The sequence below is a fragment of the Oncorhynchus gorbuscha genome, linkage group LG22 (genome assembly GCF_021184085.1).
Source record: "Oncorhynchus gorbuscha isolate QuinsamMale2020 ecotype Even-year linkage group LG22, OgorEven_v1.0, whole genome shotgun sequence".
Classification (NCBI taxonomy): Eukaryota; Metazoa; Chordata; class Actinopteri; order Salmoniformes; family Salmonidae; genus Oncorhynchus; species Oncorhynchus gorbuscha.
The window spans coordinates 47,072,158-47,094,501 of NC_060194.1; the positions used below are offsets into that span (position 1 = coordinate 47,072,158).

General features: G+C 44.1%; 1 protein-coding gene across 1 annotated transcript in view; it reads right to left on the reverse strand.

Moving 5' to 3' along the window:
• The window catches only part of LOC124009874 (retinal-specific phospholipid-transporting ATPase ABCA4-like), a 118,278-nt gene that overhangs the window by 71,241 nt on the left and 24,693 nt on the right, over nt 1–22,344 (reverse strand). The window contains 6 exon segments of the mRNA XM_046322093.1: nt 8,167–8,372; nt 12,127–12,324; nt 12,982–13,022; nt 13,025–13,097; nt 15,323–15,462; nt 15,607–15,844. Coding sequence (XP_046178049.1) covers nt 8,167–8,372; nt 12,127–12,324; nt 12,982–13,022; nt 13,025–13,097; nt 15,323–15,462; nt 15,607–15,844 — 896 coding nt within the window.

Sequence of the window (22,344 nt, forward strand, 5' to 3'; positions counted from 1 at the left end):
CATGAGCAGTTCAATGGGTTAGAAAAAGCTATAAAGGACAATCAAAATCCACTGGACTCCCCAGTTACTGACCAGGAGCTCTATAAGAAACTAAACTATTACTGACCAGGAGCTCTATAAGAAACTAAACTATTACTGACCAGGAGCTCTATAAGAAACTAAACTATTACTGACCAGGAGCTCTATAAGACACTAAACTATTACTGACCAGGAGCTCTATAAGAAACTAAACTATTACTGACCAGGAGCTCTATAAGAAACTAAACTATTACTGACCAGGAGCTCTATAAGAAACTAAACTATTACTGACCAGGAGCTCTATAAGAAACTAAACTATTACTGACCAGGAGCTCTATAAGACACTAAACTATTACTGACCAGGAGCTCTATAAGACACTAAACTATTACTGACCAGGAGCTCTATAAGACACTAAACTATTACTGACCAGGAGCTCTATAAGAAACTAAACTATTACTGACCAGGAGCTCTATAAGACACTAAACTATTACTGACCAGGAGCTCTATAAGAAACTAAACTATTACTGACCAGGAGCTCTATAAGAAACTAAACTATTACTGACCAGGAGCTCTATAAGAAACTAAACTATTACTGACCAGGAGCTCTATAAGACACTAAACTATTACTGACCAGGAGCTCTATAAGAAACTAAACTATTACTGACCAGGAGCTCTATAAGAAACTAAACTATTACTGACCAGGAGCTCTATAAGAAACTAAACTATTACTGACCAGGAGCTCTATAAGAAACTAAACTATTACTGACCAGGAGCTCTATAAGAAACTAAACTATTACTGACCAGGAGCTCTATAAGACACTAAACTATTACTGACCAGGAGCTCTATAAGACACTAAACTATTACTGACCAGGAGCTCTATAAGACACTAAACTATTACTGACCAGGAGCTCTATAAGAAACTAAACTATTACTGACCAGGAGCTCTATAAGAAACTAAACTATTACTGACCAGGAGCTCTATAAGAAACTAAACTATTACTGACCAGGAGCTCTATAAGAAACTAAACTATTACTGACCAGGAGCTCTATAAGAAACTAAACTATTACTGACCAGGAGCTCCATAAGACACTAAACTATTACTGACCAGGAGCTCTATAAGAAACTAAACTATTACTGACCAGGAGCTCTATAAGAAACTAAACTATTACTGACCAGGAGCTCTATAAGAAACTAAACTATTACTGACCAGGAGCTCTATAAGAAACTAAACTATTACTGACCAGGAGCTCTATAAGAAACTAAACTATTACTGACCAGGAGCTCTATAAGACACTAAACTATTACTGACCAGGAGCTCTATAAGACACTAAACTATTACTGACCAGGAGCTCTATAAGACACTAAACTATTACTGACCAGGAGCTCTATAAGAAACTAAACTATTACTGACCAGGAGCTCTATAAGACATTAAACTATTACTGACCAGGAGCTCTATAAGAAACTAAACTATTACTGACCAGGAGCTCTATAAGAAACTAAACTATTACTGACCAGGAGCTCTATAAGAAACTAAACTATTACTGACCAGGAGCTCTATAAGAAACTAAACTATTACTGACCAGGAGCTCTATAAGAAACTAAACTATTACTGACCAGGAGCTCTATAAGACACTAAACTATTACTGACCAGGAGCTCTATAAGAAACTAAACTATTACTGACCAGGAGCTCTATAAGAAACTAAACTATTACTGACCAGGAGCTCTATAAGAAACTAAACTATTACTGACCAGGAGCTCTATAAGAAACTAAACTATTACTGACCAGGAGCTCTATAAGAAACTAAACTATTACTGACCAGGAGCTCTATAAGAAACTAAACTATTACTGACCAGGAGCTCTATAAGAAACTAAACTATTACTGACCAGGAGCTCTATAAGAAACTAAACTATTACTGACCAGGAGCTCTATAAGACACTAAACTATTACTGACCAGGAGCTCTATAAGACACTAAACTATTACTGACCAGGAGCTCTATAAGAAACTAAACTATTACTGACCAGGAGCTCTATAAGACACTAAACTATTACTGACCAGGAGCTCTATAAGAAACTAAACTATTACTGACCAGGAGCTCTATAAGAAACTAAACTATTACTGACCAGGAGCTCTATAAGAAACTAAACTATTACTGACCAGGAGCTCTATAAGAAACTAAACTATTACTGACCAGGAGCTCTATAAGAAACTAAACTATTACTGACCAGGAGCTCTATAAGAAACTAAACTATTACTGACCAGGAGCTCTATAAGAAACTAAACTATTACTGACCAGGAGCTCTATAAGAAACTAAACTATTACTGACCAGGAGCTCTATAAGAAACTAAACTATTACTGACCAGGAGCTCTATAAGAAACTAAACTATTACTGACCAGGAGCTCTATAAGAAACTAAACTATTACTGACCAGGAGCTCTATAAGAAACTAAACTATTACTGACCAGGAGCTCTATAAGAAACTAAACTATTACTGACCAGGAGCTCTATAAGAAACTAAACTATTACTGACCAGGAGCTCTATAAGACACTAAACTATTACTGACCAGGAGCTCTATAAGAAACTAAACTATTACTGACCAGGAGCTCTATAAGACACTAAACTATTACTGACCAGGAGCTCTATAAGACACTAAACTATTACTGACCAGGAGCTCTATAAGACACTAAACTATTACTGACCAGGAGCTCTATAAGACACTAAACTATTACTGACCAGGAGCTCTATAAGACACTAAACTATTACTGACCAGGAGCTCTATAAGAAACTAAACTATTACTGACCAGGAGCTCTATAAGAAACTAAACTATTACTGACCAGGAGCTCTATAAGAAACTAAACTATTACTGACCAGGAGCTCTATAAGAAACTAAACTATTACTGACCAGGAGCTCTATAAGAAACTAAACTATTACTGACCAGGAGCTCTATAAGAAACTAAACTATTACTGACCAGGAGCTCTATAAGAAACTAAACTATTACTGACCAGGAGCTCTATAAGAAACTAAACTATTACTGACCAGGAGCTCTATAAGAAACTAAACTATTACTGACCAGGAGCTCTATAAGAAACTACTATTACTGACCAGGAGCTCTATAAGAAACTAAACTATTACTGACCAGGAGCTCTATAAGAAACTAAACTATTACTGACCAGGAGCTCTATAAGAAACTAAACTATTACTGACCAGGAGCTCTATAAGAAACTAAACTATTACTGACCAGGAGCTCTATAAGAAACTAAACTATTACTGACCAGGAGCTCTATAAGAAACTAAACTATTACTGACCAGGAGCTCTATAAGACACTAAACTATTACTGACCAGGAGCTCTATAAGAAACTAAACTATTACTGACCAGGAGCTCTATAAGACACTAAACTATTACTAACCAGGAGCTCTATAAGACACTAAACTATTACTGACCAGGAGCTCTATAAGAAACTGAACTATTACTGACCAGGAGCTCTATAAGAAACTAAACTATTACTGACCAGGAGCTCTATAAGAAACTTCAGGCTCTCAAATTTAAAAAGGCCTGCGGACCTGATGGCATCCTAAATGAGATGCTCAAAGAAAGAGAGACAGAGAGAGACAGAGAGAGAGAGAGAGAGAGAGAGAGAGAGAGAGAGAGAGAGAGAGAGAGAGAGAGAGAGAGAGAGAGACAGAGAGAGAGAGAGACAGAGAGAGAGACAGAGAGAGAGACAGAGAGAGAGAGAGAGAGAGAGAGAGAGAGAGAGAGAGAGAGAGAGAGAGAGAGAGAGAGAGAGAGAGAGAGAGAGAGAGAGAGAGAGAGAGGGATGATATATGGAAGCTCTACCTACCTGTCTACACACAGATTCACTCCTCATTAGTTAACCGTCACAGTTTATTTACGCCTGCGGTCAATCCTCCTGCTAGCTACTCAATCTGATTATTCAATTGTAGAGGATTATCTACCAGTCTGCCTATCTGCCTGAATACCTATCTGCCTGCCTGAATATCTATCTATCTGCCTGAATACCTATCTGCCTGAATACCTATCTGCCTGCCTGAATATCTATCTATCTGCCTGAATACCTATCTGCCTGCCTGAATATCTATCTATCTGCCTGAATACCTATCTGCCTGAATACCTATCTGCCTGCCTGAATATCTATCTATCTGCCTGAATACCTATCTGCCTGCCTGAATATCTATCTATCTGCCTGAATACCTATCTGCCTGCCTGAATATCTATCTATCTGCCTTAATACCTATCTGCCTGATAACCTATCTGCCTGATAACCTATCTGCCTGAATATCTGCCTGCCTGAATATCTATCTATCTGCCTGAATATCTATCGATCTGCCTGAATACCTATCTGCCTGAATACCTATCTGCCTGCCTGAATATCTATCTATCTGCCTGCCTGCCTGCCTGCCTGCCTGAATACCTATCTGCCTGAATACCTATCTGCCTGCCTGAATATCTATCTATCTGCCTGCCTGCCTGCCTGAATACCTATCTGCCTGAATACCTATCTGCCTGCCTGAATATCTATCTATCTGCCTGCCTGCCTGCCTGCCTGAATACCTATCTGCATGCCTGAATATCTATCTATCTGCCTGAATACCTATCTGCGTGTCTGAATATCTATCTATCTGCCTGAATACCTATCTGCGTGCCTGAATATCTATCTATCTGCCTGAATACCTATCTGCCTGCCTGAATATCTATCTATCTGCCTGCCTGCCTGAATACCTATCTGCGTGCCTGAATATCTATCTATCTGCCTGAATACCTATCTGCGTGTCTGAATATCTATCTATCTGCCTGAATATCTATCTATCTGCCTGAATACCTATCTGCGTGCCTGAATATCTATCTATCTGCCTGAATACCTATCTGCCTGCCTGAATATCTATCTATCTGCCTGAATACCTATCTGCCTGCCTGAATATCTATCTATCTGCCTAAATACCTATCTGCCTGCCTGAATATCTATCTATCTGCCTGAATACCTATCTGCCTGCCTGAATATCTATCTATCTGCCTGAATACCTATCTGCCTGCCTGAATACCTATCTGCCTGCCTGAATATCTATCTATCTGCCTGAATACCTATCTGCCTGCCTGAATATCTATCTATCTGCCTGAATACCTATCTGCCTGCCTGAATATCTATCTATCTGCCTGAATACCTATCTGCCTGAATACCTATCTGCCTGAATACCTATCTGCCTGCCTGAATATCTATCTATCTGCCTGAATACCTATCTGCCTGCCTGAATATCTATCTATCTGCCTGCCTGCCTGCCTGCCTGCCTGCCTGCCTGCCTGCCTGCCTGCCTGCCTGCCTGCCTGCCTATCTATCTGCCTGAATACCTATCTGCCTGCCTGAATATCTATCTATCTGCCTGAATACCTATCTGCCTGAATATCTATCTGCCTGAATACCTATCTGCCTGCCTGAATATCTATCTATCTGCCTGAATACCTATCTGCCTGCCTGAATATCTATCTATCTGCCTGCCTGCCTGCCTGCCTGCCTGCCTGCCTGAATACCTATCTGCATGCCTGAATATCTATCTATCTGCCTGAATACCTATCTGCGTGCCTGAATATCTATCTATCTGCCTGAATACCTATCTATCTGCCTGAATACCTATCTATCTGCCTGAATACCTATCTGCCTGCCTGAATATCTATCTATCTGCCTGAATACCTATCTGCCTGCCTGAATATCTATCTATCTGCCTGAATACCTATCTGCCTGCCTGAATATCTATCTGCCTGAATACCTATCTGCCTGCCTGAATATCTATCTATCTGCCTGAATACCTATCTGCCTGCCTGAATATCTATCTATCTGCCTGAATACCTATCTGCCTGAATACCTATCTGCCTGCCTGAATATCTATCTATCTGCCTGCCTGCCTGCCTGCCTGAATACCTATCTGCGTGCCTGAATATCTATCTATCTGCCTGAATACCTATCTGCATGTCTGAATATCTATCTATCTGCCTGAATACCTATCTGCGTGCCTGAATATCTATCTATCTGCCTGAATACCTATCTGCCTGCCTGAATATCTATCTATCTGCCTGAATACCTATCTGCCTGCCTGAATATCTATCTATCTGCCTGAAAACCTATCTGCCTGCCTGAATATCTATCTATCTGCCTGAATACCTATCTGCCTGCCTGAATATCTATCTATCTGCCTGAATACCTATCTGCCTGAAACCTATCTGCCTGCCTGAATATCTATCTATCTGCCTGAATACCTATCTGCCTGCCTGAATATCTATCTATCTGCCTGAATACCTATCTGCCTGCCTGAATATCTATCTATCTGCCTGAATACCTATCTGCCTGAATACCTATCTGCCTGCCTGAATACCTATCTGCCTGCCTGAATATCTATCTATCTGCCTGAATACCTATCTGCCTGCCTGAATATCTATCTATCTGCCTGCCTGCCTGCCTGCCTGAATACCTATCTGCCTGAATACCTATCTGCCTGCCTGAATATCTATCTATCTTCCTACCTGCCTGCCTAAATACCTATCTGCCTGAATACCTATCTGCCTGCCTGAATATCTATCTATCTGCCTGCCTGCCTGCCTGAATACCTATCTGCCTGAACACCTATCTGCCTGCCTGAATATCTATCTATCTGCCTGCCTGCCTGCCTGAATACCTATCTGCGTGCCTGAATATCTATCTATCTGCCTGCAAACCTATCTGCATGTCTGAATATCTATCTATCTGCCTGAATACCTATCTGCGTGCCTGAATATCTATCTATCTGCCTGAATACCTATCTGCCTGCCTGCCTGAATACCTATCTGCGTGCCTGCCTGAATACCTATCTGTCTGCCTGCCTGCCTGCCTGCCTGCCTGCCTGCCTATCTATCTATCTATCTATCTATCTATCTATCTATCTATCTATCTATCGTACATTGTTCTGGAAATGGTTTAAACTGTATAGTATTCTGAAATTGGTTTAAACTGTATAGTATTGTGGAATTGGTTTAAACTTTAAAATATTCTGGAATTGGTTTAAACTGTACAGTATTCTGGAATTGGTTTAAACTGTAGAGTATTCTGGAATTGGTTTAAACTGTATAGTATTCTGGAATTCGTTTAAACTGTACACTATTCTGGAATTGGTTTAAACTGTATAGTATTCTGGAATTCGTTTAAACTGTATAGTATTCTGGAATTGGTTTAAACTGTATAGTATTCTGGAATTGGTTTAAACTGTATAGTATTCTGGAATTGGTTTAAACTGTATAGTATTCTGGAATTGGTTTAAACAGTATAGTATTCTGGAATTGGTTTAAACTGTATAGTATTCTGGAATTGGTTTAAACTGTACACTATTCTGGAATTGGTTTAAACTGTATAGTATTCTGGAATTGGTTTAAACTGTATAGTATTCTGGAATTGGTTTAAACTGTATAGTATTCTGGAATTGGTTTAAACTGTACAGTATTATGGAATTGGTTTAAACTGTACAGTATTCTGGAATTGGTTTAAACTGTATAGTATTCTGGAATTGGTTTAAACTGTACAGTATTCTGGAATTGGTTTAGGTACATTGAACCTTAGAGATCACAATACGTCCTGCTTGAACAACGATGTATTTCTGTTTCCATCGCTGAAACGGGTACAGTATAAATAAGTTAGTTACCACAATTGCATTCTGTGAAAGTGTGTATATTTTAATATATGCCATTTAGCAGACGCTTTTATCCAAAGCGACTTACAGTCATGTGTGCATACATTCTACGTATGGGTGGTCCCGGGGATCGAACCCACTACCCTGGCGTTACAAGCGCCATGCTCTACCAACTGAGCTACACAGGACCTCCCCATGACTGTAAAGGTGATGATGGGAATGATCGCCCACCGCCGATCGCGTCGCCTCAAACGCTAGCTAATGAGGAACCGCAAGCAGGACACTGCGGTCTGAGGAGTACGTTTCAACACATTCTGACCGGAAGAAAATGAACTTCCACCTGATAATAAATGGTCCAGAATATTTGAATCTTCTCATATAAATGATGTGTAATTGTTTATTTATTGATGTCCATACCGATGTATTTCAGTGTCTATGACAGCCGAGTGGGTTTATATAAAAATAAAAATACCTGTCTTTGATCTTGTTGGTTCTCTCCACTTGGTCGATGTCCATGCGTATCTTGTACCTGACGTGACGCGGCACGGTAGTGGTCCAGGGGTAGACATCCAGGAAGACTAGCCCTGCCCAGAACTTATTCTCCTCCAATAGAAAGAGAGCCTGGTGGGTCAGCTGATCCTCGTCTGTATGGGGCCTGAACTTATCCAAACTGATACACTAGATGAGGGGAGAGGAAGGTGGGGAAGGAGAGAGGAAGGGAGGGAGGGAGGGAGGGAGGGAGGGAGGGAGGGAGGGAGGGAGGGAGGGAGGGAGGGAGGGAGGGAGGGAGGGAGGGAGGGAGGGAGGGAGGGAGGGAGGGAGGGAGGGGAAGAAGAGGAGGGAGGGAGGAGGGGAGAGGGAGGGAGGGAAGGAGAGGGAGGGAGGTGGGTATGGAGGGAGGAAGGTGGGGAAGGAGAGAGGGAGGGGTGGAAGAATGTGGGGGGGTGAGAGGGGGAGATAGGAGGAGAGAGAGATTTGTGAGGTCAGTGTGAGAATGAGTGTGAGCGTGTGTGTGTGTGTGTGTGTGTGTGTGTGTGTGTGAGCGTGTGTGTGTGTGTGTGTGAGCGTGTGTGTGTGTGTGTGAGCGTGTGTGTGAGTGTGTGTGTGTGTGTGTGTGTGTGTGTGTGTGTGTGTGTGTGTGTGTGTGTGTGTGTGTGTGTGTGTGTGTGTGTGTGTGTGTGTGTGTGTGTGTGTGTGTGTGTGTGTGTGTGTGTGTGTGTGTGTGTGTGTGAGCGTGTGTGAGCGTGTGTGAGCGTGTGTGAGCGTGTGTGAGCGTGTGTGTGTGTTGTGATTTACAGTGTAGCAGGTTGTGTGTCGGTTAGAGCATGTGTTTGACCGTGAACATAGCTTTTGACCAATTTGGAATGGATTAGCAACACAGCCAAGTGTGTGAATGAGTCACAGTGTTCAGCAAACACTTCCTATCATGACATTTACTAGAACACTTCACTGACAATGCTGAGAGACATTCACATCTCTCTATCTCTCTCTCTCTCCCCCTCTCTCTCACACACACACACTTCCATCAACACCACCCAACTCTTACCCCCTAACCTGGAAAATCTATTAGAATTCCCTGTATATATTGGAAGGACACAGCGAGGGAATGAAAGAATGAGGTCTGGATAGAGTGATTTTCCCTCTTTCATGTGGTGAGTCCAGGGGTTCCATTTCCATGTGAGTCCCGGACACAAAAACAACATCGAGGCCATAGGAAGGGTTGGTTCAATCCCACCTATTCAACACTTTCACATAGACCACACAAAGACAAGCTGGTAGAGCCTGTCCCCCTGCCTGTCCCCCTGCCTCTCCCACTGCCTGTCCCCCTGCCTGTCCCCCTGCCTCTCCCACTGCCTGTCCCCCTGCCTCTCCCACTGTCTCTCCCCCTGCCTGTCCCCCGTGCCTGTCACCCTGCCTGTCCCCCTGCCTGTCCCCCTGCCTCTCCCCCTGCCTGTCCCCCTGCCCTCCCCCTGCCTGTCCCCCTGCCTGTCCCCCTCTGTTCCCCTGCCTGTCCCCCTGCCTGTCCGCCTCTGTTCCCCCTGTCTCTCCCCCTGCCTGTCCCCCTGCCTCTCACCCTGCCTGTCCCCCTGCCTGTCCCCCTCCCTCTCACCCTGCCTGTCCCCCTCCCTCTCACCCTGCCTGTCTCCCTGCCTTTCCCCCTGCCTCTCACCCTGCCTCTCTCCCTGCCTGTCCCCCTCCCTCTCACTCTGCCTGTCTCCCTGCCTCTCCCCCTGCCTCTCACCCTGCCTCTCTCCCTGCCTGTCCCCCTCCCTCTCACTCTGCCTGTCTGGTTTAAAAAATGAAGAAAGAAATTAAAAGTAAATGTTGTTTTGTTCTGTTGGGTTATGAGTGACTACGGAGGCAGAGTCAGACTGTGAGTGACTACAGAGGCAGAGTCAGACTGTGAGTGACTACCCTTACGGAGGCAGAGTCAGACTGTGAGTGACTACGGAGGCAGAGTCAGACTGTGAGTGACTACCCTTACGGAGGCAGAGTCAGACTGTGAGTGACTACGGAGGCAGAGTCAGACTGTGAGTGACTACCCTTACGGAGGCAGAGTCAGACTGTGAGTGACTACGGAGGCAGAGTCAGACTGTGAGTGACTACCCTTACGGAGGCAGAGTCAGACTGTGAGTGATTACGGAGGCAGAGTCAGACTGTGAGTGACTACCCTTACGGAGGCAGAGTCAGACTGTGAGTGACTACCCTTACGGAGGCAGAGTCAGACTGTGAGTGACTACCCTTACGGAGGCAGAGTCAGACTGTGAGTGACTACCCTTACGGAGGCAGAGTCAGACTGTGAGTGACTACCCTTACGGAGGCAGAGGCAGACTGTGAGTGACTACTCTTACGGAGGCAGAGTCAGACTGTGAGTGACTACTCTTACGGAGGCAGAGTCAGACTGTGAGTGACTACGGAGGCAGAGTCAGACTGTGAGTGACTACGGAGTCAGAGTCAGACTGTGAGTGACTACGGAGGCAGAGTCAGACTGTGAGTGACTACTCTTACGGAGGCAGAGTCAGACTGTGAGTACGGAGGCAGAGTCAGACTGTGAGTGACTACCCTTACGGAGGCAGAGTCAGACTGTGAGTGACTACCCTTACGGAGGCAGAGTCAGACTGTGAGTGCATGGAGGCAGAGTCAGACTGAGTGAGTGAGGCAGAGTCAGACTGTGAGGAGGCAGAGTCAGACTGTGAGTGACTACGGAGGCAGAGTCCTGTGAGTTACGGAGGCAGAGTCAGACTGTGAGTGACTACGGAGGCAGAGTCAGACTGTGAGTGACGGAGGCTACGGAGGCAGAGTCAGACTGTGAGTGACTACCCTTACGGAGGCAGAGTCAGACTGTGAGTGACTACCCTTATGGAGGCAGAGTCAGACTGTGAGTGACTACTCTACGGAGGCAGAGTCAGACGGAGGCAGAGTCAGACTGTGAGTGACTACGGAGGCAGAGTCAGACTGTGAGTGACAGAGGCAGAGTCAGACTGTGAGTGACTACCCTTACGGAGGCAGAGTCAGACTGTGAGTGACTACGGAGGCAGAGTCAGACTGTGAGTTACGGAGGCAGAGTCAGACTGTGAGTGACTACGGAGGCAGAGTCAGACTGTGAGTGACTACGGAGGCAGAGTCAGACTGTGAGTGACTACGGAGGCAGAGTCAGACTGTGAGTGACTACGGAGGCAGAGTCAGACTGTGAGTGACTACTCTTACGGAGGCAGAGTCAGACAGACTACAGAGGCAGAGTCAGAGTGACTACCCTTACGGAGGCAGAGTCAGACTGTGAGTGACTAGGCAGAGTCAGACTGTGAGTGACTACGGAGGCAGAGTCAGACTGTGAGTGACTACGGAGGCAGAGTCAGACTGTGAGTGACTACGGAGGCAGAGTCAGACTGAGTGACGGAGGAGGCAGAGTCAGACTGTGAGTGACTACGGAGGCAGAGTCAGACTGTGAGTGACTACTCTTACGGAGGCAGAGTCAGACTGTGAGTGACTACCCTACGGAGGCAGAGTCAGACTGTGAGTGACTACCCTTACGGAGCCAGAGTCAGACTGTGAGTGACTACCCTTACGGAGGCAGAGTCAGACTGTGAGTGACTACGGAGGCAGAGTCAGACTGTGAGTGACTACTCTTACAGAGGCAGAGTCAGACTGTGAGTGACTACGGAGGCAGAGTCAGACTGTGAGTGACTACCCTTACGGAGGCAGAGTCAGACTGTGAGTGACTACCTTTACGGAGGCAGAGTCAGACTGTGAGTGACTACTCTTACGGAGGCAGAGTCAGACTGTGAGTGACTACTCTTACGGAGGCAGAGTTGGTTAACGTCTAGATGTCTTGGTCTGAGGATCTCCGTCATGACAGTTTGGACAGATGTATTTGTTTTTTCCCCTGGCATAACACTATTTAGTTATCATGTCATTATTCATTAACCCTTACCTCTCCGTACTGGTTGAACATGCGGACGGCCTGGTCTGTGAGGTTGAAGACGTTCCTCCAGTCGAAGCTGGGCATGGTCTCTTCTCTGTCCTCCTCCAACCCGTTGTACAGGAAGTTGAGGATGTCTTTAGAGGAGAACTCAGTGTCCTCCATACTCCTGTCTATTAGGTCTGCTACCGTGGGGTTTCTGATGGTGTCCTGCAGGGGCAGGAGAAATATATAATTCATTTACTGGAAAACCGTACTAAACATTTACAAGTGTGTGCTGCTGTTTTGGCCACGTCTCTCTTGACACTAAGATAAGACCACAATGAGACTAACCTGGTAGAATTAAGATGAGAAAGAATGAAGACCAATACCCTGTCTGTCTGTCTGTCTGTCTGTCTGTCTGTCTGTCTGTCTGTCTGTCTGTCTGTCTGTCTGTCTGTCTGTCTGTCTGTCTGTCTGTCTGTCTGTCTGTCTGTCTGTCTGTCTGTCTGTCTGTCTGTCTGTCTGTCTGTCTGTCTGTCTGTCTGTCTGTCTGTCTGTCTGTCTGTCTGTCTGTCTGTCTGTCTGTCTGTCTGTGTGCGTGCGTCTGTCTGTGTGCGTGCGTCTGTGTGTGTGCGTGCGTCTGTGTGTGTGTGTGTGTGTGTGTGTGTGTGTGTGTGTGTGTGTGTGTGTGTGTGTGTGTGTGTGTGTGTGTGTGTGTGTGTGTGTGTGTGTGTGTGTGTGTGTGTGTGTGTGTGTGTGTGTGTGTGTGTGTGTGTGTGTGTGTGTGTGTGTGTGTGTGTGCGTGCGTGCGTGCGTGCGTGCGTGCGTGCGTGCGTGCGTGCGTGCGTGCGTGCGTGCGTGCGTGCGTGCGTGCGTGCGTGTTACCCTGATCATGTTTATCTGTATGCCAGCGTTGAAGAACTCCAGATTTGAGGTCCCACCTCCTCCCAGGCCTTTCCCATGGTCATCAGACGCTCCAGCTCCTCAAACGTAGTGTTGGCCTGGAGAGAACATGTTAGCAGTTAACAGACATGAACACACAGACACACACACAAACAGACACACATACTGACATAAAGGCCATCAATACTATGAAGTCCTGTCCTTCTCAGATCTCCAGCATGCATAGTAAATGTCTCCAAGCAGCTCAGTAGAATAAGACTTAACATCTGTTTTCTGTCAACTGCTATAAATATAAATACAGAACAAATGTTATATGAATGAGCTCTGTTCTCTTTTGTCCTTCAGCTGGAACTGTCATGACGTTGGCCTCGTTGGGTACAGCAAGCCTCATCCCCCTCTCCCTGCCTCCCTCTTTCCTCCTTCAACTAGGTTGCTGTGGTCAGAGAGACGTGGTAAACTCCTGAGGATCTATTTCATTGGACACACAGTACAGAGAGAGTAGATTTTCATGGAGAACGAAGGACATCCGTCCGCCTCACAGAACTTAAGGTACGAACAAATGTCATGTTCCGGAGAAAGTATAGAAGATCGGTGAAGAATCCAGCTACGAACTGGTCCGTCTGTCACAACTTGGGGAAGCTCATGGGAGACGATGTGGCCACATTACCATAACGCTGTTTATATAATAGGCTCAGATATGAGGTTTACATCTAATTGTTGTATAAGATGAATGGGTGAGTGGATTTTGGACTGTTTAATGAAGAAAAATATAATTCCCTTTTGACTTGAACTAAATCAGAGGACAGCCCCTGAGCCCAGTTAGGGTCATCCCTCCTGGGACAGCCTCCGAATAAAACCACACACTCGGGTTTTCGATCAGCAGACCGAGCTTACCTCAATTACAAGATGGCTAAAAGGTTGTAGACCATTGCTGAATCTTTTAACCATACCATGTGGTTAAACTCTTAGACTATCGATACTGACAGAATAAGAACAAGTCTTTGATATTAATTACTAGTCTGCAGCTAGGAATTCAGTATCATTGAACGCGAAGAACGACAACCGGCAAAACATCCATTCTATAACAAAATGAATGAATGTCACTCTGAACTCTCCACTATAACCATGACAGAGAGAGAGGGAGAAAGACGGAAAATTCTACAAAAGAAACTAACTTTTCACCAGCGATCAATACGACACACTGAGCGTAAATATAGATCTTGATTGCAATTGTTCCCGAATGAGTGAGCGTTCATGTGCAAAGGATTAGCATTTCAATTGTTATAATCATCACTCTGTAGTGACTTCTTAGTCGACCCCCACTTCCCCTTTTGTCTAACAAGCCGCCATGCCAGTTCAGTCCACTAGGGCACATTCTCCTATCATTTCTTGTAACCACATTTACCTTGTTTGTTTGTTTATGCGTTTCTGTGAATTACTTAGTTAGTAATAAATAAATGATTTAAGACAATTGATGTATGGATGACTCATAGTGAAGACTGGGTTCGTGCAGATAACCAACAATTTACGACGTCTGGAATGAGACTAACGTGAAGTAAATAATTCATTAATTCGAAGACTAATTGATCAGATAAAATATCTGAAAAGTTATTTTAGGAAATGATAACTTTGTAATCTGAATATTTTTCCTTCCTTGGTGCCCCGACTTCCTAGTTCATTACGGTTACATGATTAATCAGTCTAATCGCGTAATAACTAATTACAGAGATTCTTTGATAAAAAAACTATCAGTCTTCAGTTAATGATAGTAAAGACACGACAGAACCCTGTGTAACAAACACAAATGAGCATTCTAACATACACAATTGAGTTGGAACCCCTGTAACAAACACAATTGAGTATTGGAACCCCTGTAACAAACACAATTGAGTATTGGAACCCCTGTAACAAACACAATTGAGTATTGGAACCCCTGTAACAAACACAATTGAGTATTGGAACCCCCTGTAACAAACACAATTGAGTATTGGAACCCCCTGTAACAAACACAATTGAGTATTGGAACCCCCTGTAACATACACAATTGAGTATTGGAACCCCCTGTAACAAACACAATTGAGCGTTGGAACCCCCTGTAACAAACACAATTGAGTATTGGAACCCCCTGTAACAAACACAATTGAGTATTGGAACCCCCTGTAACAAACACAATTGAGTATTGGAACCCCCTGTAACAAACACAATTGAGTATTGGAACCCCCTGTAACAAACACAATTCCTCAGCAGGGTGTTTGCGTGTTTGTGCACATATGTTCGGGTTAACAAGAGTCACAGAGGAGGAGGAGGGTGTGTGTTGTCTTACACTCTTTAGTATCAGTCTGATGGCTGGGGAGTCTGGAGCGTAGAGGATCTTCCCCATGAAGAGAGGCTTGACTGAACTCCAGACGATCTTAGTGACCGGGTTAGACTCCAGAGTCTGCATCAGGTCGTTACAGAACGGAGCTGAGAGAAGAAGGGGGGGACATGTCTAGTTAGCCTGTGACAAGGGAAGCAATGGAATAGTTCCTAAAGTGTAAACTCTGAGCACATCTCAAATATTTTAAAGGATTTGACCCGGATCTGAGCCCTAGTCACGACTCTACTTACTGGTTGTCATGTCGTAGACATAGTCGTGGTTCTTGGATCCATTCACCCCCAGGAACACCTTGTAGTTGTTGTCTTCGTACCAGTTGAAGGAGAGGACCCTGGATCCCTCTCCGTCTGGGTACCCACAGAACAGGGCAGACACAATACTCATCAGCTGGCTAAAGGAGCTGGGACCACCAGCCCGGAACAACGGATAGACAATCTTCAGAAGGTCCTTGGTACTGTTTCTCTCAAAGAGCTGGAGGTAGAGAGAAAGAGGGAGGAAAACAGAAGAGAGGAAGGAGAAAGAAAAAGGTTAGACAGGTAGACCACCTTCAGAAGGTCCTTCCTTGGTGCTGTTCCTCTCAAAGAGCTGGAGGTTAGACGGTAGACCACCTTCAGAAGGTCCTTCCTTGGTGCTCTTCCTCTCAAAGAGCTGGAGGTTAGACGGTAGACCACCTTCAGAAGGTCCTTCCTTGGTGCTGTTCCTCTCAAAGAGCTGGAGGTTAGACAGGTAGACCACCTTCAGAAGGTACTTGGTGCTGTTCCTCTCAAAGAGCTGGAGGTTAGACGGGTAGACCACCTTCAGAAGGTCCTTCCTTGGTGCTGTTCCTCTCAAAGAGCTGGAGGTTAGACGGGTAGACCACCTTCAGAAGGTCCTTCCTTGGTGCTGTTCCTCTTAGTGCTGAGCCATTAACTTCTTGACATTTCGGTTATTTTTTGTTTTTTTTAAACAACAAATTGACCATCGGATCAATTATATGAATTCCATTTCGTTCATGTTTTTTCTGTGAGCTCAGTTTTTATAGAGAAAGATCAATCCCAAACTGTGCGATGTAGTAGGGAGTTGTAGTTTCCAACAGGCCAATATTCTACATAGTTTAGCTCAGAAAAAGGTCATTAACTACAATGACCATAATCAATTGCTCGCCTACTTGTCAGGTCTGTGTGGGGCAGACATGGAGAGACAGAGAAGAGACAGAAGACGTGCGATGGAGAAGGATATAGAGATGTTGCTTCGCATGGTATCTCTACTTGAAAATACATGATCTAAGTGATGGATAGTTGGTATTCAGCAGTCATAAAAGCCTTATTTACTTTGAAGGGTGTTGGGTGGGCCATTACTCTTACTATTGATAACAAAGACAGGTGTTGGGTGGGCCATTTCTCTTACTATTGATAACAAAGACAGTGTTGGGTGGGCCATTTCTCTTACTATTGATAACAAAGACGTGTTGGGTGGGCCATTTCTCTTACTATTGATAATGAGGATAGGTGTTGGGTGGGCCATTTCTCTTACTATTGATAACGAGGATAGGTGTTGGGTGGGCCATTTCTCTTACTATTGATAACAAAGACAGGTGTTGGGTGGGCCATTTCTCTTACTATTGATAATGAGGATAGGTGTTGGGTGGGCCATTTCTCTTACTATTGATAACAAAGACAGGTGTTGGGTGGGCCATTTCTCTTACTATTGATAACAAAGACAGTGTTGGGTGGGCCATTTCTCTTACTATTGAAAATGAAGATAGGTGTTGGGTGGGCCATTTCTCTTACTATTGATAACAAAGACAGGTGTTGGGTGGGCCATTTCTCTTACTATTGATAACAAAGACAGGTGTTGGGTGGGCCATTTCTCTTACTATTGATAACAAAGACAGGTGTTGGGTGGGCCATTTCTCTTACTATTGATAACAAAGACAGGTGTTGGGTGGGCCATTTCTCTTACTATAGATAACAAAGACAGGTGTTGCGTGGGCCATTTCTCTTACTATTGATAACAAAGACAGGTGTTGGGTGGGCCATTTCTCTTACTATTGATAATGAGGACAGGTGTTGGGTGGGCCATTTCTCTTACTATTGATAACAAAGACAGGTGTTGGGTGGGCCATTTGTCTTACTATTGATAACAAAGACAGGTGTTGGGTGGGCCATTTCTCTTACTATTGATAACAAAGACAGGTGTTGGTTGGGCCATTTATCTTACTATTGATAACAAAGACAGGTGTTGGGTGGGCCATTTCTCTTACTATTGATAATGAGGATAGGTGTTGGGTGCGCCATTTCTCTTACTATTGATAATGAGGATAGGTGTTGGGTGGGCCATTTCTCTTACTATTGATAACAAAGACAGTGTTGGGTGGGCCATTTCTCTTACTATTGATAATGAGGATAGGGGTTGGGTGGGCCATTTCTCTTACTATTGATAATGAGGATATGCCATTTCTCTTACTATTGTTGGGTGGGCCTATTGATAATGAGGATAGGTGTTGGGTGGGCCATTTTCTCTTACTATTGATAATGAGGATAGGTGTTGGGTGGGCCATTTCTCTTACTATTGATAATGAGGATATGTGTTGGGTGCGCCATTTCTCTTACTATTGATAATGAGGATAGGTGTTGGGTGGGCCATTTCTCTTACTATTGATAACAAAGACAGTGTTGGGTGGGCCATTTCTCTTACTATTGATAATGAGGATAGGGGTTGGGTGGGCCATTTCTCTTACTATTGATAATGAGGATAGGTGTTGGGTGGGCCATTTTCTCTTACTATTGATAATGAGGATAGGTGTTGGGTGGGCCATTTATCTTACTATTGATAATGAGGATAGGTGTTGGGTGGGCCATTTCTCTTACTATTGATAACAAAGACAGGTGTTGGGTGGGCCATTTCTCTTACTATTGATAACAAAGACAGGTGTTGGGTGGGCCATTTCTCTTACTATTGATAACAAAGACAGTGTTGGGTGGGCCATTTCTCTTACTATTGATAACAAAGACAGTGTTGGGTGGGCCATTTCTCTTACTATTGAAAATGAAGATAGGTGTTGGGTGGGCCATTTCTCTTACTATTGATAACAAGGATAGGTGTTGGGTGGGCCATTTCTCTTACTATTGATAATGAGGATAGGTGTTGGGTGGGACATTTCTCTTACTATTGATAATGAGGATAGGTGTTGGGTGGGCCATTCCTCTTACTATTGATAATGAAGATAGGTGTTGGGTGGGCCATTTATCTTACTATTGATAACAAAGACAGTGTTGGGTGGGCCATTTCTCTTACTATTGATAACAAAGACAGTGTTGGGTGGGCCATTTCTCTTACTATTGATAACAAAGACAGTGTTGGGTGGGCCATTTCTCTTACTATTGAAAATGAAGATAGGTGTTGGGTGGGCCATTTCTCTTACTATTGATAACAAGGATAGGTGTTGGGTGGGCCATTTCTCTTACTATTGATAATGAGGATAGGTGTTGGGTGGGACATTTCTCTTACTATTGATAATGAGGATAGGTGTTGGGTGGGCCATTCCTCTTACTATTGATAACAAAGACAGGTGTTGGGTGGGCCATTTCTCTTACTATTGATAACAAAGACAGGTGTTGGGTGGGTCATTTCTCTTACTATTGATAACAAAGACAGGTGTTGGGTGGGCCATATACCTGACGTTGTTCAGGAGCCAGTGTGTATTGCACTATGTCTCCCTTCCTGAATAAGGAGGCGAGGGGGGGGTTCTCAGAGCATCTCTGGCTTAGGACTGATGACTCATTCATAATGCACATTCCCATCCCATCACCTCACACATACGCGCGCGCGAGAGAAAACGCAACACGAACACACACACAGGCTTATACACATACAGTTGAAGTCAGAAGTTTACATACTTAGGTTGGAGCCACTCCACAAATTTCTTGAAAACAAACTACAGTTTTGGCAAGTCGGTTAGGACATCTACGTTGTGCATGACACAAGTCCTTTTTCCAACAATTGTTTACAGATTATTTCACTTATAATTCACTGTATCACAATTCCAGGGGGTCAGAAGTCATGGCTTTAGAAACTTCTGATAGGCTAATTGACATAATTTCGGTCAATTGAAGGTGTACCTGTGGATGTATTTCAAGGCCTACCTTCAAACTCAGTGCCTTTTTGCTTGACATCATAGGAAAATCAAAAGAAATCAGCCAAGACCTCAGAAAATAAATTATAGAACATAAGGCTGGTTCATCCTTGGGAGAAATTTCCAAATGCCTGAAGGTACCACGTTCATTGTGTACAAACAATAGTACGCAATTATAAACACCATGGGACCATGCAGCCGTCATACCGCTCAGGAAGGAGACTTGTTCTGTCTCCTAGAGATGAACGTACTTTGGTGTGAAAAGTGCAAATCAATCCCAGAACAACAGAAAAGGACCTTGTGAAGATGCTGGAAGAAACAGGTACAAAAGTATCTATATCCACAGTAAAACGAGTCCTGTATCGACATAACCTGAAAGGCCACTCAAGAAGGAAGAAGCCACGGCTCCAAAACCCACCATAAAAAAGCCAGACTACGGTTTGCAACTGCACATGGGGACAAAGATCATACTTTTTGGAGAAATGTCCTCTGGTCTGATGAAACAAAAATATAGCTGTTTGGCCATAATGATCATCGTTATGTTTGGAGGAAAAAGGGGGAGGCTTGCAAGCCGAAGAACACCATCCCAATCGTGAAGCATGGGGGTGGCAGCATCATGTTGTGGGGGTGCTTTAAAATAAATATTTCTCTACTATTATTCTGACATTTCACATTGTTAAAATAAAGTGGTGATCCTAACTGACCAAAGATAGGGAATCTTTACTCGGATTAAATGTCAGGAATTGTGAAAAACGTTTATTTTTATTTAACCTTTATTTAACCAGGTAGGCCAATGGAGAACAAGTTCTCAATTACAACTGTGACCTGGCCAAGATAAAGTAAAGCAGTGCGACACAAACAACAACACAGAGTTACTCATGGAATAAACAAACATACAGTCAATAACACATTAGAAAAAATATATGTGCACATGAGGAAGATTAGGGAGGTAAGGCAATAAATAGGCCGTAGTGGCGAAGTAATTCAAATTGAGCAATTAAACACTGGAGTGATAGAGGTGCAGAAAATGAATGTGCAAGTAGAGATACGGGGGTGCACAGGAGCAAAAATACATAAATAAATACAGTATGGGGATGAGGTAGTTGGATGGGTTATTTACAGATGGGCTATGAACAGGTACAGTGATCTGTGAGCTGCTCTGACAGCTGATGCTTAAAGTTAGAGAGGGAGATATAAGTCTCCAGCTTCAGTGATTTTTGCAATTAGTTCCAGTCATTGGCAGCAGAGAACTGGAAGGAAAGGCGGCCAAAGGAGGAATTGGCTTTGGGGGTGACCAGTGAAATATACCTGCTGGAGTGCGTGCTACGGGTGGGTGGTGCTATGGTGACCTGTGAGCTGAGATAAGGCGGGGCTTTACCAAATGTATTTGGCTAAGGTGTATGTAAACTTCCGACTTCAGCTGTATGTGAACGTCACACAAACACAATGAACAACACCCAGGAATAGTTAAACATACATCTGACCAATGCATTCATCATTAACACTTTATGTAGGATGCTGCCACCCCGTACAAAACACTATGCGTGTCTTTACTATAAACACACCTTGGATAGTAGGATACTGCCACCCCGTACAAAACACCATGCGTGTCTTTACTATAAACACCTTGCGCTCGCTCGCACACACACACACACACACACACACACACACACACACACACACACACACACACACACACACACACACACACACACACACACACACACACACACACACACACACACACACACACACACACACACACACACACACACTTTCTCCTATCCTCCTGGGATCAGACGCTTCTTATTCATAGCCTCCAGTTTCCTCCTCACAGCTTCCTGTATCTGGGAGAAACTAACAGCTTCCTGTATCTGGGAGAAACTAACAGCTTCCTGTATCTGGGAGAAACTAACAGCTTCGTGTATCTGGGAGAAACTAACAGCTTCCTGTATCTGGGAGGAACTAACAGCTTCCTCATCATAGCTCCCAGTTACTGGGAGGAACTAACAGCTTCCTCATCATAGCTCCTTGTTACTGGGAAAAACTAACAGCTCCCTGTTACTGGGAAAAACTAACAGCTCCCTCATCATAGCTCCCAGTTACTGGGAGAAACTAACAGCTTCCTGTATCTGGGAGAAACTAGCAGCTTCCTGTATCTGGGAGAAACTAACAGCTTCCTGTATCTGGGAGAAACTAGCAGCTTCCTGTTACTGGGAGAAACTAACAGCTTCCTGTATCTGGGAGAAACTAACAGCTTCCTGTATCTGGGAGAAACTAACAGCTTCCTGTATCTGGGAGAAACTAACAGCTTCCTGTTACTGGGAGAAACTAACAGCTTCCTGTTACTGGGAGAAACTAACAGCTTCCTGTATCTGGGGGAAACTAACAGCTTCCTGTATCTGGGAGAAACTAACAGCTTCCTGTATCTGGGAGAAACTAACAGCTTCCTGTATCTGGGAGAAACTAACAGCTTCCTGTTACTGGGAGAAACTAACAGCTTCCTGTATCTGGGAGAAACTAACAGCTTCCTGTATCTGGGAGAAACTAACAGCTTCCTGTATCTGGGAGAAACTAACAGCTTCCTGTTACTGGGAGCAACTAACAGCTTCCTGTTACTGGGAGAAACTAACAGCTTCCTGTATCAGGGGGAAACTAACAGCTTCCTGTATCTGGGAGCAACTCATAGAGGGAACTGAGTGATGAATTCTGCAAATGTTAAGAGGGATCAAGAGAGATAAAGAGAGGACAGAGAGCAAGACAGAGAGAGAGAGAGGGAGAGGGAGAGAGAGATAGACAGAGAGAGAGACAGAGAGAGAGAGAGAGAGAGAGAGAGAGAGAGAGAGAGAGAGAGAGA